General features: G+C 45.1%; 1 protein-coding gene across 2 annotated transcripts in view; it reads right to left on the reverse strand.

Moving 5' to 3' along the window:
• The window catches only part of col7a1 (collagen, type VII, alpha 1), a 78,906-nt gene that overhangs the window by 42,931 nt on the left and 17,104 nt on the right, over positions 1-18,871 (reverse strand). For both annotated transcript variants that reach the window (XM_035382713.1, XM_035382712.1), the window contains exons 10-50: positions 18,010-18,165; positions 17,402-17,521; positions 16,910-17,056; positions 14,851-14,967; positions 14,516-14,662; positions 14,188-14,313; positions 13,542-13,688; positions 12,786-12,908; positions 12,419-12,688; positions 12,072-12,215; positions 11,828-11,956; positions 11,471-11,614; positions 11,126-11,248; positions 10,784-10,930; positions 10,312-10,440; positions 9,921-10,070; positions 9,494-9,630; positions 8,784-8,910; positions 8,520-8,663; positions 7,903-8,063; positions 7,668-7,706; positions 7,329-7,355; positions 7,143-7,187; positions 6,788-6,895; positions 6,527-6,598; positions 6,274-6,309; positions 6,036-6,089; positions 5,157-5,222; positions 4,933-5,046; positions 4,189-4,215; positions 3,957-4,010; positions 3,718-3,789; positions 3,427-3,486; positions 3,298-3,333; positions 3,075-3,119; positions 2,699-2,734; positions 1,137-1,181; positions 700-735; positions 417-452; positions 245-277; positions 55-126 (exon numbers count right to left, since the gene is read on the reverse strand). In XM_035382713.1, the coding sequence (XP_035238604.1) occupies positions 55-126; positions 245-277; positions 417-452; positions 700-735; positions 1,137-1,181; positions 2,699-2,734; positions 3,075-3,119; positions 3,298-3,333; positions 3,427-3,486; positions 3,718-3,789; positions 3,957-4,010; positions 4,189-4,215; positions 4,933-5,046; positions 5,157-5,222; positions 6,036-6,089; positions 6,274-6,309; positions 6,527-6,598; positions 6,788-6,895; positions 7,143-7,187; positions 7,329-7,355; positions 7,668-7,706; positions 7,903-8,063; positions 8,520-8,663; positions 8,784-8,910; positions 9,494-9,630; positions 9,921-10,070; positions 10,312-10,440; positions 10,784-10,930; positions 11,126-11,248; positions 11,471-11,614; positions 11,828-11,956; positions 12,072-12,215; positions 12,419-12,688; positions 12,786-12,908; positions 13,542-13,688; positions 14,188-14,313; positions 14,516-14,662; positions 14,851-14,967; positions 16,910-17,056; positions 17,402-17,521; positions 18,010-18,165 (4,001 nt within the window). The remainder of the gene's footprint in view (positions 1-54; positions 127-244; positions 278-416; positions 453-699; positions 736-1,136; positions 1,182-2,698; positions 2,735-3,074; positions 3,120-3,297; positions 3,334-3,426; positions 3,487-3,717; positions 3,790-3,956; positions 4,011-4,188; positions 4,216-4,932; positions 5,047-5,156; positions 5,223-6,035; positions 6,090-6,273; positions 6,310-6,526; positions 6,599-6,787; positions 6,896-7,142; positions 7,188-7,328; positions 7,356-7,667; positions 7,707-7,902; positions 8,064-8,519; positions 8,664-8,783; positions 8,911-9,493; positions 9,631-9,920; positions 10,071-10,311; positions 10,441-10,783; positions 10,931-11,125; positions 11,249-11,470; positions 11,615-11,827; positions 11,957-12,071; positions 12,216-12,418; positions 12,689-12,785; positions 12,909-13,541; positions 13,689-14,187; positions 14,314-14,515; positions 14,663-14,850; positions 14,968-16,909; positions 17,057-17,401; positions 17,522-18,009; positions 18,166-18,871) is intronic.

Raw genomic sequence — 18,871 nt, forward strand, 5'->3', positions numbered from 1 at the left:
CAATGCCCTAAAGTACACAATGCATGGTCCTGTACCTCCTGGGTACAAACTCACTTTTTCACCTTTCTCTCCAGGATCCCCCTTCAAGCCTTTGGCACCCTCCTGGCCAGGCAGACCCGGTTCACCCTGAGATAGGACAGTTATAGGCATTTTGTAAAACATGTATCTGAAATGGCATCACTGGAATTATATACTTGCTTAGTTTGCAGCACATTACCAATTATTCACAAAACTGGATGCATACCCGTTCACCTTTGTACCCATGCACCCCTGGCCCCTGGAGAAAAAAAAAGAGAATTCAAGTCAATCAAAGAATCAGCCACAATGGAACCACAATGATCACTGTAAATGTTCATAGTTAGTTGATGGATTATCAGAAATTCTGTGACCTCATTTGTATATTACATATCACTCACGCTTCTCCCTGGCGGCCCAGGAGCTCCTTGACTTCCCTGGAGCGAGAGAGAAACACACAGGGATACATAGAGTGAGTTAGAGAAAAGGAAAGAATACCAATATGGAAATACCAAAATGGAACATACTCATGTCAGAAACTAATCTATAATGATAAGTAAATGACACAGAGAAAAGGCTGAACATTAAGGGCTTTATTTACTACACAATCCCTTTGATTAAACGTATTAGGTAAACTGCAGTATGTGCTCACAGCAGTTATTCAACATCAAACTCTTGCCTCACCTTATCCCCTGGCAACCCATTGAGCCCGTCCAAACCCTGCAAATGAAATGTACAAATCAACATTGGTGCCCAGAACACACTGTACAGGGAAAACAAGAAACACGGAATGAACAGAGTACAAATATTTTGCAAATAAATGTGTTATTCACATGTAAATCAACACTGAGTACATACTGAAATGGACACACAAACCAAAGTCGCTAATTACTACATGCAAGCAAAACAATTTGATACATACATGCAATACACAATGTATGTAAACACTAATATACAAGATGTACATAATTAATATACAAAAATTGATACTCGCAAAATAACTTAACTCCTCTCCTGCCATCCTGCCTCCCCCCATCAGTGACAGACTAATAATAATAATAATAATAATAATAATAATAATAATGGAGGGTAGAGGATATTACTCAGAGAGTAGCACTTACCCTTTGGCCTTCGGGCCCAGTTAAGCCAGGCTTGCCTGGCTCCCCCTTACAGAAAAAGCACAATACACAGGTCAGGGGCAGCTACTGCAAAGGCAATCCTTTCTTTCATATGTGACAGTACACAACATGTTTTATATGGAAAGTTTATAGTGTATGATATTTATCCCTCTTCATCTAGTTTTAGTTTTAGCTCAAAGGCAAGGGTATCACTGCCATCGACAGATTTCGGGTGCTTTTTTTATTTATTTATTTATTTAGATTTCTCCAGGACATGGCCCACAGAGATTAATATCTCTTTTTTCAAGGCTGACCTGGCATAGACCACAGCATGCATGAATACAAAAAACCACATAATACAAATACAGTACCACATTCACATTAACAGATAACAAATAAACCTTTTTTGTCACAATGCAAGCTTTTCCTTATGTTCCAACTGACTGCATCTTCTCTGGCCTACCCTGAAGTGCCTGAGAGTTCACTTGAGGGTAGGCTAGATTTTCTGTGGACGTTTGAACCTGTGTACTCAATTGTTTGGGTAAGTTATCATGTTAGAGCAGCAGCATGAGAAGCACATAGGGTCTTCAGTTGCTATCAGGGGGTGGTATACAGAAATGCATGTAAATTATGTTAAAATCCAAGCTCCAGAAAGGATGTGAATGTGGGTATCTAGCCAGATAGAGGGGTGATTCTTTTGAGTAGCAGCATTCTGCTGTATTGAAACTGTGAGAAACGTCTTGATTTTGCTGCCCATCAGTGCTTGGGTTCACCTTTCCCTTGGCTCTAAGTTTTTAAAGGTGTCACCAATGGATCAGTGTGAGTTCATGTTAGATCATGTGTAACTGGATGCAGGACTGGAAAAAGCTGACCAGTGACTAATATGCAAGACCAAAACTATATTATTGGCAGTGTTTCGCCTGAGCATGTGTTTTCAAAAGAAGACTCCCAAAGAACATCTAGATTTCTGCATGCTCTGTGGAAACATGACTCTGTGGAAGGGAGAGAGCTGGTGTGTACCCTAAAAGAGGCTGGCGTGGGAGCAGATCTCTGTGGCAGTGTGTTGCCAACTGCTTGACTGAACTGGCCTTCAAGGTAAAAATGTCATTATCAGCAGGCGGACATGGAGTGGATCAGCTGTGGGGTTCTATCACAACAGATTGTTTCAGCAGCACGCCTGCTGTAGGACAATGTGTCACTGGCACAGGGGACGGTCTATACACACTGCAGGCTTCACTGTGGGAGACCAGCCGCACATAGTCATCATGGCCATCGCTTAAACATGGCTGCCAAGGGTATATCATTGCGGAAATTTGCCTGATGTTGTGGTAACGTATGTAAGTGCTTATGCTAAATGCCCAAAATGTAAATGCAATCTACGTATGTGTGATGGTAAACAAATTTGCCAGCCACTTTCTTCCCTGTGGTTTGATGTCCATCAGCAATTCTGGATGAAGCTCAATGTGTCTTGCTCCTGTACTTCACCTGACCCATTTTTCAATGAGTCAACATTAGCTCTGGCAAGCAATGATTGTTTCACATGTATGATGAAGAACAGCACCTACCTTCACCCCCACTAGGCCAGGAATACCCCTCTCGCCCTGTAGCAACATCACAGACAAGACAGTGAGGATTCCTGTACACACGGCAGCACTTCCTCTGCGCGTTCATGTAACGCGTGAACCTGTGCATTCAAGGTTCTGACGCAGATATGTCACAAACACAGAAGCCGCCGTTCTGCAATTGTTCCTGCACAAAGCAACATGGCTTCTACACATATAGTAAACACACAGGCCTGCCCTGCTCACAGATCAGCCGCTCTGATCAGTCGCTGTTCAAGCTGGTTATTTAAGGTTTCACATGGAAACAAGAAAAATAAGTTGTTGTGTACTGTACAACAAATATATACAAATGTACTGTACATGCTGACATGACACTCACCCTCTCTCCTGGTAACCCAGGATCACCTGGTTGACCCCTGTCACCCTGCAAGGTGAACAGGACTTTAAATCAACATTTTCAGCCATTCATTCATACAGTCCAACTTCATTATATCATCATATGAGAATCAAGCACACATACTCATCACACTATACAGATATACCCCTGGATAATGCAACTATGCAAAGGAGTCACAGAGAGCAAGAATGAAACACAATCTTACTTTACTGCCATTCTCCCCTGAAGGCCCCCTTGGACCCTGGAACCAATACACAAACAAAACTGTTAGAGGAAGTCGACCGAACCCTGACACATTCAGTACATAAAAACCCAACCCATACACATTACGTACCCGGTCTCCTGCCTCCCCTGCCCTACCTGGAGGGCCTGGTAACCCCTCTCCAATTTCTCCCTGTAATACACAAAGCCAAGTCAATGTACTGTACACACAAACACACACACACACACACGCACGTACACACACGCACATTGCCCACACAAACAACTTCCCCTCGAACACACACACACAAACACAAACTTCTTTGCCTATGCTCATGCTTATGAACATGCAGAAACATACACCGATCATCCAAAAACTCATCACCAAACACAAATACGCCTAAAATGATCTCTAGTTCATCACCTTCTCTCCTTTGGGCCCCGTAAGTCCTGTTATTCCTCTGGGGCCTGGGGTCCCAGGTGCTCCTGAAGTCCCCTGCATACACAAACAATGCATAACTAACCCACACACACACACATACACATACACACTTGCACACTCACACGCACGCACGCATGCACGGGCACACACACTTTGATTACACAGTCATCAGGTCGTAGAGGCTATGACCACCAGTGTACAGAGTGACTGAAAATGCTTACCGGCGCTCCCTTTTCCCCTTTTTCCCCTCTTCCATTTCCCCCTCCTGGTGGCCCCTATCCGTGTGTGTATCAAGGGTAGGTGGGTGGGTGGGGTGGGGTGGGGGGGGGGGGGGGGGTTATAGAGGGTGAGAGGAAGAGTAGGAGGGATAGTGAGAGGAAAGCAAAATGAAATTAACAACACTGTTCACCAAATTAAAAAACAAACGTCACTGCGCATGACAATAGCACTCACCCTCTCTCCAGTGCTGCCTTTGTCCCCCTGCAAAGAGCAGAGATCAGAGTGAGTGAAGAATGCAGATGCACCTGTACTGCTGTCCAGAGCACCCCCCGAAGCCTGCCCCTAGAGGTGCTTCTGAACACGGATCCAGTTTCAAAACACCTCACCCGACTCCCCAATATCTCAAATGTGGCCCCGTCTCAGCCCCCAAAAAGACCCAGAGATTCCATTAGCAGGAAAACATCAGGTGCCTCTACCTCTTACATGGGAAAACAGAAGATCTCCTGCATTTAGCCTGTTCCCGTCTGCTCACAGCCCACATGAACAACTACTTTCCCTTCCTCAGAACTCAACACAAGTCTCTTAGTCGCTACCATTCTATATTTATGATGACCTACAATATATAGTGTATACTGCCGTCCACCTCCAACATGACTATACATCAGAACTGCTCCTCGTCCACAAAATGCTGGTTGTCAAGGAAACGTGCGAGGACAAAAAAAGATGAGCGGGATGAATGAGAAAAAAGAGCCACAATAAGGAAATGAAGAGGCTCAGGTTGTTCCTTTGTCTCTGAAGGGAAAACTCCACGAGTGCCATGGTGGAACAGAAAGAAGAAAAAAAAAGAAAATATCTATAAATATTTAAATATTATAAATGTTAAAGATTATAAAAGCAGACAACAGGATGAGATCAGCTCAGGTGTTGTGGAAGTTTGATTTGAGTTTGAATATAAATATGCTTAGAAGTATGTATGACCTTGATAGATATTCCAGGGGTGCCCGGTATCCCAGGGCGACCATCCTGGCCTGGAATCCCAGGGGGTCCCATGCTGCCCTTAGCCCCATCAGACCCTGGGCGACCCGGGGAGCCCTGAAATATGCACAGCATCCATCACTCTCTGTTACAATACCTAAGAGAACACAGACTCGTACTAAGAAACACACACAGATGAGTACTTTACGGCAGTACGTGTCTCTCACCGGTATTCCAGGAATCCCAGGTTCTCCTTTCCTTCCTGGGGCTCTATCACCAACCTCAAAGTCCCCCTGAAACAGCACCACACAAACATCATTCTCTGTAAAGTCACACCGGCACTTTATACCTCAATATTACATTCTGCAAGGTCATACCCGCACTTTGCAGCCAATACTCTACAAGGTGAAACTTGCATATTATAGCCAAATATTGTAAAAATAATGCCTGCAGTCATTCATGCAGTCTATACCCCAGTATCACACTGTAAGCTGGAACCTGATCTTCACACACTAATATCATTCTCTGGACTAATAACACCCTAATAACACACTCAAGAAGGTTACAACTTCCATAAACGTGTGCATCATACCCATAAAATTGCATTAATATTTTTGAATACAGTATAACACCCATGCAATTAACATGGAAGCATCACATGCAATAAACCCCAATTTTACAGCTCTTCATGTATCATCTGAACATTGCAATCAATGAGCTAAACATTTCAAACACCACATCCTAAGGTCAAACAAAAAATGGTGAAAACGTGCTGAATATCAGAGGAGGAAAGTTCAGAATTGAGAAACTAAAGGTCCAGCCATGTGCTCCTTCCGCCCTCAAACTCCATCTAATTTCACTAACTAGTCTACCTCCTGGCTGAAAACTGTGCTAATTAGCAAATCCAGCTGATTGGAACAAAACAATTTCAGAAAGAACTTTCATTTTCTAAACTTGGATTTTCCACCTCCACTGAATATTTATATAAAATAATGTGACATCCAATGAGAAAATACAGACAAAGCTTAACATCACAGTGATTCTATAAGAGTGAAGCTTTTAAGGGTAATGACATCACACAGTATTTGAGGGTCACACTCACTCACCCTCTCTCCTTTCTCACCCTTTGACCCTGCTGGACCAGAGATGCCCGGAGCGCCCTATCACACGGAGACAGGTGAACACACAATATCATAAAAAACAGCAGCAAAGTCAAACACAAGCAAGTAACAATGGCCACATTTGTGGAAAAAAAAAACATTTCATTGATAATAAACCACCATTAAAAATGAAAACACAAGATTAATACAAAAAGGAAAGGGAGACAGACTCCCAGGGACTCACAGGGTCTCCTCGGGCACCAGGCGGTCCAGGCGAACCCTGTTATGGGCAGAAAAATGCTTCAGTGCAGCACTAAATGAACAGTAAACTGAATAATCATTAACGGTGCAAACAGACTTAAAACACGTTCAGTGCAGAGACATTTTGAGTCTGGAATTCATTAGTGAAATCCTTTCTCAGGCACAAGCACACAAAAACACTCATCCTTACGCAAACTCCATATCCCAAGAGGCCTTGCTGCAGGCTCCACACTCACCAGCACACCTGGAGGGCCGGGGTTCCCATTACGTCCTGGCAAGCCAGGGCTTCCATCCACTCCAGGAAACCCCTGCAGAGAAAACGAGAGACAGAGACAGAATGACAAAGAGCACAAATAGCTTATCCACACCATGGGTCAGTTAATGAATACAGAATGCATGTATTCCCAGGTCGGTTTTAAGTCCCATTATTAAACTGAGGAGGTGTCGGCCCTTGATGTTAGGATCATATTCAGTGTGTCTTTTGCCCTAGTACTTACCCTGTCACCCTTCTCCCCTGGCAACCCCTCAGTGGTGCCAGTGCCAGGCGGGCCTGGCCGGCCCTCAGGGCCCCGGGGCCCATCTCTCCCTGGAAATCCATCCCTACCCTGGAACACACAGAGCAACAAACAATCAAACCTCAAACTGGAACTATGAGCGCATTGTCAACACCAGGAATAATATCATTCTATGTATCTGTCACAACTGGGAAACTCGAGAAACAGTCTTTCACAGCGACACATGCCGTGACTGCCGCCGATGAACTCAGTTTCCCTTCTTCCAATTCATCTTTTCACCACCGCACAACTTTTATTACTGTTTTCTATTCATCTATTTATGCTTTAAAAACCTCACCGGTTCCCCTTTCTGTCCATTAGTTCCATCTCGTCCTCGCTGCCCCTGGAAGAGAGATCAATAGCTAGTCAGCAGCGCACATCCAAACCCACAATGTAATGACAGGAAAACGTTGCAGAACGTAGCAACAGCAGTCAGGTCATGACGGCAATGATCAGATTAGAGATCTTACAAATGGGCTCATACCTTTTCACCTTGTTCTCCTCTCTCTCCCTGAGATGTGTGGATTGTGTGGAGAAGAAAAAAAAAACAGGAATAAACACAAATCAGAGACAAATGCAGTGAAAAACAGAGACAGAGTGACAAATAAACAGACAAACAGAAGGATAAATGCAGACAATGCAGACATACACCAGAGACCAGCTCAGAGAAAAACAGACAAATGCTTGATAAAAAAGGACAAATACAGAGATAACCAGAATTGACAAGAGAGAAAAGGTAACAGATAAATATATATATATATATATATATATACTGCCTAAGCAAATACAAATTGAGATTTATAAGATTTAAAAATCTGCTTACCCGGGGACACTGCACTGCGCACCCTGGAGTTGTAGGACCCTGAAACCCCAATACAGTACAAAGTGAAATGCAATCTCAACAAAACTAAGTAATGGTATGGGACAATCACTGAGAGGTAAACATACACACAATGCTATCTACCTGAGACTTCCTTACTGATACACTGACAGACAGATAGACTGACATGTCAGTGAAAGACTGACGCACAGACACAGAAGCTGCGGTGCTGCCTGACCTGTGCCATCCCACACAGCAGTCCTGCGAGGTCTGACTGCACGCGTCCCATCTGCCCAACATCACTCGCGTACAGAACGTTCTGCGTGCTTCCGTCAGTCACCGCCCGCCGCAGCTCCTCCGTGTCCGCATGTCCCAACCCCACCGCCAGGACCGTCATCCCTGACAGAGAGAAGGAGAGAGAGAGAGAGAGAGAGAGAGAGCGATAGAGAGAGAGAGAGAGAGAGGGAGAGAGAGAGAGAGAGAGAGAGAGGGAGAGAGAGCGATAGAGAGAGAGAGAGAGAGAGAGGGAGAGAGAGGGAGAGAGAGAGAGAGAGAGAGAGAGTGAGAGAGAGAAGAGAGAGGGAGGGAGAGAGGGAGAAAGAGAGAGAGAGAGGGGGAGGGACAGAGTCAGAGACAGAGTGACACAGAGTTGAATAGCAACACTAAAATTTATATCAGCCACGACAGTGCATTTGTTAGCACCCACATTATTGTTAAAAAGCTTGATGGTAGATTTTCTTTTAAGGATGTCATCAGAGAGGTGTATGCCTGTGGGTGTCCAGTAGGGGGTGTGTGTGTGGGAGGGCGGTGAAATTTCAGTGACTGTGGCATATGGCAAGTTCTGTTTGCACAAACCAGCAGCCTGGACAGCAGCAGCAGGAGCAATGAGGTCATCGGTGGACCTTGAATCTGTGATGATGACCAGGACCCCGCGGACCCCAGGTCTGCGACCAGCAGAGGCAGGGAGGAGGAGCTCCCTGGTGTATGTCACTCCCTGACCTGCAGGGGGAAGCAGAGACCTGGTAAAAATGCCACACATCAGCACATTACAATAGTTCATTGCACAGTGCAACCACAAAGTGCATGCTGGGAGTTTGAGTTAAAGAAAGGGCCACACACCAACAGCATTTCCTGGCTCTGCAGTGAAGGGTGTGGCCAAGATCTCTTGCAGCAGGTTCTCCTTGTTGCTATGTCGACTGAGCAGGAACCACACCCTGGAAAGTGAGCTGTATAATACTATCCCCACCTGGAATGCACAGGCATTACACCTTCAATCAGAGTTACACCACAGGGACGGGAAACCAATCTTGTACTACTTCTATTCTAAAAGGCATATGACTCATAACTTGCAACATATGCTGTCTATATTTCAAAGGCATTGAGCATATTTGAGAGAAACACACAATTTATTATCTATTGCTTTTGCAGGAAGGAGTTGGGGAGGATGCATGGAACAGGGTGTGTATGTGAGTTTGGGAGGACTTATGGAATGGGGGCGTGTATGGGAGTTGGGGAGGATATATGGAATGGGGGTGTGTACAGGAGTCGGTGAGGGTGTATGGAATGGGGGTATGTATGGGAGTTGGAGAAGACTTATGGAATGGGGTGTGTATGGTAGTTGGAGAAGACTTATGGAATGGGGTGTGTATGGTAGTTGGAGAGGACTTATGGAATGGGGTGTGTATGGTAGTTGGAGAAGACTTATGGAATGGGGGTATGTATGGTAGTTGGAGAAGACTTATGGAATGGGGTGTGTATAGGAGTTGGAGAGGACTTATGGAATGGGGTGTGTATAGGAGTTGGGAAGCACGCTGTGGCGCGTGGCTGACCTGTGAGTCACGGGGCCCGATGGAGGGCAGTATCCCAGCCACGTTGGTGAGGAGGGACAGCAGAGCCTCAGCCAGCTCCGTCTTGTCCCGAGAGGCAGGGACCAAAAACACCAGATCCAGGCGGCCGTCCACGCACACTGCAGTTAAAAAGAGAGGCACAGACAGAGGGAAGGAGGAAGAGTAGGCACAGAGGAAGAGGGTGGGCAGAGTGATGGATAGAGTGTGAGGGAGAGAGAGCAACAGTGAGAGGAGGAGGGGAGAGAAATTAGATAAATATAACAAGACAGAGATTGAAATAACAGACAAATGACAACAAAAGTTAAATATCCATCACTATAAGATATTCAAAGCATATCAGTGTGACAAGACAGGGATGGCAGTGAGAGCAGGAAAAGAAAGGGAAGGGGAAAGGCAGAAGATCAGTCACCTGTGCGTTCCCGAACTAAAGATTCTGGCCCTGTCTCTGTTTGGTAGACGGGCTGAATGGTGAAGCGATATTGGCGTCCCAGCTGCAGCTCCGTGACACGGAATGAACTGGAGAAGGCTGGGAGCCTTATAGGCTGCCCCTGCCTACGATCTATAGGAGGGAAACACACACACAGACACGCACAGGCACACGCACACGCACAGATGAGATCCTCTTTTCAAACCTTGCCTGTATACATAACTATAAACTATATGACAGCATACACGGATATATCAAAGTATCAATTTGACTGTAGTGTGCATAAACGGCCAGTGTAAGTGGATTGGCTTTGTTGCATTTTGCTGAAGGAAACAGAAGCACATTTGCAGTTTTATCCTAGCCTGGCCCTCACCTTGCTCCTCCTCCCAGCGCAGTATGTACCCCGTAGCACCAACCGCTGGAGTCCAGCCCAGCATCATAGAATTCTGGGTAATATCAACCACACGGAAGTCCGTCACTGGCTGCAGGGGTGCTGGAGATGCTATGGGTAGGGATGAGAAGGGTGGAGGCGGGAACAAGGAGAGCAGAGCATTGGGTTAGGGCACAGGTGAGAAGAGGAAGGGAGCCCAGAGGGGGAAGTAACCAGGTGAAAGAGGAGTGAGCAACACAGTCATGAAAATATACTTTGTGTGCACAGTAGTGTGAGACTGGTTTGGGCAGCGTGAGGCACCATGGGACAGCATTGCCTAGTACTGTATACAGGCAGGACAGCACTGTACACAGCAGTGCAGTACTGTACACAGCAGCGCAATGCTGCTTTCTAATCCCTTAGCGGGAAATCTCTAATGTGTGAGAGAAAGCATCAGATAAAGACAGCGGCATACCCGTGGTGACTATGATGGTGTTGGACTCGCCCTCTCTGTCCTGATAAAGAGCAGCCACACGTATCGTGTAGCGCTCTCCAGCCCGCAGCCCCTCCAGGGTGAACGAGGTTATGTCTCTGCCAACCACACGGCTCAGTTCTGATTCACCTACAAACAACAGGAGTGAATGTCTGTGTGATTCAGCGTGTTGGGATTACAGTAATGATGAATTGGACAGTGTGAATTATGCGTGTGCATGCGAGTCACACATGTGAGTGAGTGTATGTATATTTGAGTGAATAATGTGTGTATGCGCTTGCGTATGTGCTGTAGTGTTTTTTGTGTGTCTTTCTGAGCAGGTACCCTGTGATGATCTCCAGTAGATGCGATATCCGGACACTCCAGACCGCCTCCTCCAGGAAAGAAGCAGTGTCTCCGGAGTGGATTCCAGCACCTGCACCCCCTCCACCCCCGTAGAAACTCCCGCTGTGAGAGAGCATCCTCACATGAGAGCAAAACCCCAGCAAACACACTGCCCGGCAATAACACTAACCTGGAATGGTGCCTCAGGTCAAGGTTAAAACGTTACTCTGTCAAAGATCCACTGATGTTAATACAAGACTGTCTAATCGAGCACAGAAAAAGAGTACATAGCAATAACTGCAAATGACCTATTATCTAATGATTTTTGCTGGGTAATGGACTCACCCGTGGTCACCCTGATGGAGACGGGAGATCCCTCTCGATCATGAACCAGCGCCTTGACCTGCACCTCATACTGCACCCCCGGGTCCAGCTCCAGGTCCACCGACGTGATATTGCCCCCCACCAGCTGACTTTCCTCCTTCCCCCCTGAGAGCCCATGACATCACAGGCAAATACTGGATTTCACATAATATGCTGTTAAAATGCTCTTTTACAGTATTATGACAAAAAAACCTCATATCCCCAACTGAATTACATTATGCCATAGTTCACATTTTGTAGAAGTTTAGTCTTGTTCTTCTAAAATTTGAAAACAATAAAAACTATGCTATAGGCTTAGAGACAGAGAAGTTCACTCACCATCAGTGCGCTTCCAAATAACAATGTACTTGGTCGCTCCCTGGACCCCAACCCATGTTACCCTCACAACCTCACCATGGGTCTCCTGGACCTGCAAATCCTTTACTGATCCCACAACCTGCTCTTGACCTGACAGGAGGAAGTGGGACAAAAGCACCGAAGTCAGTCAGAGTCTATGCTGCAGAGGACAAGCACAATCAACAGCAGAAGACGTCACGTCTGCAGACATCGACTGAAACGGTACCGGTTTTAGTGTTCAGGTAGGCGGGGGTTCCCTCCTTTGAGCCAATCAGAGAGGACACTGACACCCTGTATTCTGTGTTCTCCAGGAGGCCATCAATGGAGAAGGAAGTGGTATCACCAGGCACTCTGCGGTAATCTTCCATACCTGCACACACATGGTTACGGTTTTGGTGGCAAAGAGTGCGGGGAGACTGAATGATGAGAAATATTTAACCAGAACAGAACACAAAATGAAAATAATCTGAGGTTTCTAAAATAACCTTGGACACAAGCTACTCTCTCTGACTGGCCTTAGGAGCAGTAGTTACATCAAACTGAATGGAAGTGAGGTGTAGCTGCTCTGCTCACCATCTCCGTGACGCCAGGTGATCTTATAGCCGGCCGCCCTGAGCACAGGCGTCCAGCCGATACGTATCCCTTGAGCCGTTGTGCCCAGCAGTCGCACCTCTTTGACAACGCCCCCGCCATTCGGATTGGTCTTGGTTGTGAGTGACACCACATCCCCACTGCGTTGGCCAATGACAGCGGCAACACCAATGACCACTGCATCATCAGGCTGCAGCCCTTCTACAGTGAAGGCAGTGGCGTCTGCCCCCAAAACACGGGACTGCTCCGGAACTGGAAAAAAACACACACGCATGTATGCCCACACAAGGGTGTTTAGGTAAAAGTGTAATTGCCTTGTGACATTCCCTACAGGGAAGACCTCACATACAATTTCCTTGTCTCCAGGTGACCCTGTATTCGGTTGCCTCGGGAACCCTCGTCCAGGCAATCCTGATGCGACGGCTGTTGACATTGATCACTCGCAGGTTCTCTACTCTGTCCACTGCTGGCCCTGCCCAGAGAGGAAAGGAACCTTCATGTTGAAATGCAAACTGTGACAGGGTGGGTTTGGTAACAGCTAACATTCGTTTAGACTTCATGAGGGGACTAGTGCATTACACCTGATTGCAGTGGTTATTCCTTTCTTTTAAACCATATCAAAAACCTCCATTCAGGTTTGAGTGCTGTTACAGGAGGGTCTGTGATCTATGGCATCCTCTTCATTCCTTTTTCACCAGTCTTCTTTTTCAACTCTACGAAACACATCCACTCATCTCCGGAGCTCTTCATTTTTTGTCCCCGGACCCGAGCCAAACTCCTTCCACTCCTTCCCCTGAACACTGTCTCATTTGTTTTGTGTCTGGACTTGTTTCACTGGTATTTTTCAGTCCAATTCCATGCATTAGTAACAAGCTGGGGACTGTGCTGGCAGATACACAACAGCAGTAAACCTTCTCTTTTCACGCCTTCACAGATACTCACAAGCTGGGGCCAGAATTGGTGTACATATAACTTGTAATACACATTCAAGCACTAAGACTAAAATAAGTAAACCAACATGCAGCCATACAGCGCATAAATTTGATTGTGTGAACCCAGGTTGTGTTGCATGCATGTTTGTATGCACAGTGGGGAAACACCACACCTGCTTTGATGTCCAGTGAGACAGGGTCCCCTTCACTGTCTCCCACTATCGCTGTCACGCTGATTCCATACAATACACCATGTGAAAGCCCCTGCACGTCAAGGGTCGTTTGATCGCCAGGGATACTGTGGGTTTCTTGACTCTCAGCTGTGATAGGAGAAGTTAACTGTCAATCATGGCAACATTTGCATGAAATTGCTTAAGACACACAGACAGAGGGAAGTCTTCAGCACTTCCTGATATAAATAAGATCATAACATATCAATGAACCTCAACCTGAACAGTAATATCACAAACCTATTAAAACAGTAAAGAGCATTACCTCCCTTCAAATGGTGTCAATCGATTGTGCTATGCACAGTACAATACCCATATCATAAAATGGTACTTGGGATTGCTATTTGAAGCTCTAGATAGGGATAGTTTTACAGTATATGTACAATACAGCAATGCAGAAATACAATGTTTAAATGTGTATGGTTCATGACAATGAAGTAATGTATAACTATGATTATTGTATAAGGGACTGTCCGGTTATAAATGAAAGAAAATCGATCAATCAATCAAATTTAATTTATATAGCACATTTTACAAAGACATTTTCACAATGTGCTTAGCATTATACACCAGCCTAATTAATGCTTACTTTCAGTGTTTAAGATGATAATGCGGTACTGAGTTGCCCCAGCCACACCGGTCCACCCCAGTCGAACAATGTTGCCCAGAGTTTCAATCACACGCAGGTTGGATATGCGGCCTACAGGTTGTCCCTCTGATGATAATGAACACAGTACACAGACATATTCACAAGCTCCTTCCTCGTGGCCAAGTACTGTACTGTGGAATTTCACAGACTGAGTAATTTATTTATTTAAACCTAACCAGACTCTAACCAGACAAGGTGAAATAAACTTTTTTAAAGTCATCATTCATCATAAACCATCGAATACAATAATCATCCAATCATCTCTGACCTGGTTTTAAAGTGGAGACAGGCGTGGCCTCTTCACGGCCCTCGTAGAGGGTGTACAGGGTGATTATGTACTCTGTGCTCGGCTGGAGCCCTGTCAGCTCATAGCTGGAGGTGCTTTTGGGAAAGGACTGTCTCTGTATTCTGCCACCTGTGGTCAGTAGATAGAACAGCAAGAGTGAAACCACATATATACAGTATGAATTTTGAGTGGATTTGAGTGGATTTTCAGTGGATGAGTGTACATGCAATGTTACTCCTCGACAATGTTACATTCCAGAGAACCAGCCTTATCAAACTTTGTTGGGCTGCATGAGTTTGTGGTTGTGCTTGTCTCACCCTCCCCCTGCCTCCACTCTAGACGGTATCCTCGTGCGGACGGGATCACGTTCCAGTTCAGCCGGATGGTAGTGGGCCCGGCGGTAGTGGCCCGCAGAACCTGCTGCTCCCGATGGTCTGTTAGGCAAACAGTGACAGATTGGGTCAGTACAGCCCATCACTGTGGATTATGTACACATTCTGTAATCTATCACATTCTGTACTTTATACACAGCTGTGTTTTTACTTATAAGTCACATTTGTTTACGGTGTAATGCCAAACCACTGCTCCATATTGTTAAATAAAGGGTAAAAATAGTTTAACATTGAGCATAATGTCTGTATGTAATGGTGTAATTTAACAGCAATGCAGAACCAAGATCGATGCATTCTGCCATTGGTTGAGAAGAGTTATCCCCTCTCACTGTTAAAAGTACTTACAGAACCTGTGAAAGGACACAATTAATCATTGTCACACGCTATTACATCAGAGAGAGGCACCAGTGCTGGGGCACTGGAACAGATTTCACATGTGCACAGGTTTATATCCTTAACGTCGCTATAATATCCTTGACTCAAATACCTGACCAAAACACAAAAAAACAAGAACAGGAGTCTGACAAGTACAGTCACATGACTTCTTGTCTGTCTTGTCTGCTTGTCATTGATCTCCACACCTGCATCAGAGGCTTGATCAAAGACTGCATTTTCTGAGTTACGCATTTGCTTTCCCGTCTTTGGTTCAGTGAGTCATTCCATTCCAACAAGAGCCTTTCTAATTAACAAAAGACAAACAGTTCAACAGTATGAGGGGGCAAGTATGCACTGTACTCCATACATCCTGTCTGGTCTGGAAAAATATGGTCAGGCAGAGTCTCTCTCTCTCTCTCTTTTCATCTCTGTGTCACTCTGTCTCTGACTCTGTCCCTCCCTCTCTCTCTGTCTCCTTCTCTCTCTCTCTCTTTTTCTCCCTCTCTCTCTGTCTCCTTCTCTCTCTCTCTCTTTTTCTCCCTCTCTCTCTCTCTCTGTGCAGATGTTTGCATGTGTATGCTTGCATGTGAAGAAAGAAGAAAGGAGTGTGCATAATGCTCTGATTCCATGTTCCCTTGGCTGATACACTAGGCTGAGGCATGGGTGGGTGGAAAGAATAACTACCTTACACTTTTAAAGACAGGCGCACACACAGGCAATGATATATAGACACACCTTTTCATTATCACTGCTTCCTACCATTGTTAAAACAACTGCCAAAACAGGGATGCTTATAGACAGAAACTGCCAGTGCCAATCCTCCCTTTCTTCTCTACCTTTCTCTCTCTCTTCCCTCAGACCCTTTTTCTCTGCTCCACTAAGCACTGAGGGAAGGCAACATTTCAAAAACATTCTTTTGGAAGCTATATTTAGCTACATCACAAGTCGGTGGGAGAGGGGGAGTCTTGCATTTGGCAGAAAATACAACCAGTGATAGAAAACAGTGTTTCAAGGATTCTGCAAAGTAATACATTTGTACTGCTACCTTTATTTTATAAATCTATTATTACCAAGGTCCACCCACAGAGATGAAAAGATCAGGAACAGTAATAATTTAAATACTGGAGAAGTATTTCACTAAGTCCAACTTACTTACTGTTGGCAGAGACATATGAAACATTTGTTGTATAAACAATAGTGGGTAGATGTAGTCATCTATGTGTCCGGTATAGAAATACGATCAAATGTTGTTGCCCTTGGGACTACATATTTATCAGTGTGCACGCATGAATGCACACTGATAAATATGTAGTCCCAAGGGCAACAACATTTGATCGTATTTCTATACCGGAAATTCACAATTATTCATTTTGCAGACATTTGGTTGAAGCAACCCAGAAGGCCATTGTAGCAAACAACATCAATATACAGTATATGCAAATAATAATGACAATTAAGTAGGTAGTAACACCATAGATTTTTAATGTTAATCAATCAGACTCAGCCAGAGCACAAATAAATTAAATGAGATATTAATTGTTGAAATGCCAAGAGCAATGATTAACACAATGCTGATAAATATCACATAGAAAGAGCGTTTTATTTTTACCTATTTTGAACCTGGCTGTTGCTGCTGGCCCCTCAGTGTTGTCATAAATTCCGATGACAGTGACAATGTACTCCGTGTCCGGCTCCACGTTAGTCAGGGTGTGAGACTCACTGTCCCCCGGCACCTCCACGCTCTCCACATCACGGCCTGGAGGGAAAGATGGAGGGAAAATAGGGAGGGAGACAAAAAAGACATGACAGAAATTGAGAAGGAGAGGAGTTGAGAGACAGTGAGAGGACAAAACAGAAAGGGAGAGGCAGACAGGTCAAGACAGGGACAGAGAGGTAGAGAGTGTTATTGATGAATTTGTGAGTACTATACAGAAAGAATGTAATTATGAACCTTAGTTTTAATCCCTGATTATACAGTACATGTCCCAGGCAAAGTAAATGACCAGCTGCACTAGATAAGTAACCTGTGAGCTAAAATAACGCAGGCCTGTTTGGCGAATGTCAAGACGTCCAATGGCCCTGACAAACTCATGCTGCTCACCTGTGAAGGGTCCCCACACCAGGCGGTAAGCCCTGACTCCGCCCACTCCCTTCCACAGCACGTGGACACTGCCTTCAGAAACAGTCTGAACGGAGAGCTGCTGTACGGCCTGCAGCCTCACTGAAGCACAAATGGAGACAGAGATATGGAGACAAGCACAGTGGCACAGTGACAGACAGACACGTTCATCACATGGCTGCATTCTGGTGATCTGTACTACTGCTTCTGTGCATCAAAACAAATGGATTTCATGTAAATGCCACCAGGTGGGGCTATGGGTCCTGGTAACAATTAAATAGGAATTGTTCTAACTGTATGGAATACTTAAATAATTCACTTATTATACGCTATTATTATTGCAATAAACTGGCCAGATTCAATAAAATACTTATCTACTCTTCTGCTCTGCAAATAAACCATCAACCCACATGAATTGTGAGGAAAAAAAAGTTTCATCATAGCAGTAGTTCTATCTAACTTTGTTATGACTTATTTTTTCCATATGCAATCAATATGTGTTGAGACTGCACCTTGCATGCATGTGTGTGTGCATGTGTTCGTGCACATGTGTATGTGTGTGTGTGTGTGTGTGTGTGTGGCATACTCACATGTGCGAGCATTCAGTGTTGCCGGGGAGACAGAGTTTTGCGGGAAAAGGGGGTAGAGGTTGAGGGCATACTCCGTGTCAGGCTGCAGTCCCTCCAGGGTGACTGAGGTAGAGTCAGCGGCCAGAGACTGTTCAGATAACTGGGTAACCGTACGACCTGTATCCACAGAGCCAGTCACACCAGCAGTCACACAAAATACCAGTCAGAAAAAAACACAAAAACACACAAATCAGTTATGGAGACAGCCAAGTTTCAGGGAAAAATTAGTCATCATCAAATGAGAGAGAATAAACAAAACAACAATATGGACACAATGACACAAAGGGTAATATAGAAACTACTGAACAGCCATTAAACTCCACTGAACTGCTAAATGGCAGAAAGATCATTTGGAATCACATTGTAAGAGGGCCAGAGTATTGGCTGGGGAAGCACAGTCAGGATGATGTCTTGTGATGTTGGGAAGTCAGGGCTGTCAGGGCTCTCCCTCGATCCATGGTATAGATTAGTTTGTTTCAGTTTTGCAGATATATATTTTTTCCTTTTGTTCTAATTTTGTTTTAATTTGTTCTAAACCCACATTTTCTCTCTCTCTCTCACACACTCATTCTCATTCTCATTCTCTCTCTCTCTCTCTTCCTCCCTCCCTCCCTCCCTTACTTCCTCCCTGTCTAACTCTTTCTCTCTCTTTCCCTGCCAATGGCCCAGGGCAGAGCATTCTTCAGAAGATGGCATGTCACAGCGGGAGCAGGGCGTGGTGGGCGGGGCAGGTGTGGTGTTGGAAGAGGTTGGGGCAGGTGTGGTCTCAGGCAGCAGGCCAGGTTAGAAGGCCAGTGGGACAGAGAGAGAGGGATGTGGGTAG

Source organism: Anguilla anguilla, chromosome 11 (assembly GCF_013347855.1).
Source record: "Anguilla anguilla isolate fAngAng1 chromosome 11, fAngAng1.pri, whole genome shotgun sequence".
NCBI lineage: Eukaryota > Metazoa > Chordata > Actinopteri > Anguilliformes > Anguillidae > Anguilla > Anguilla anguilla.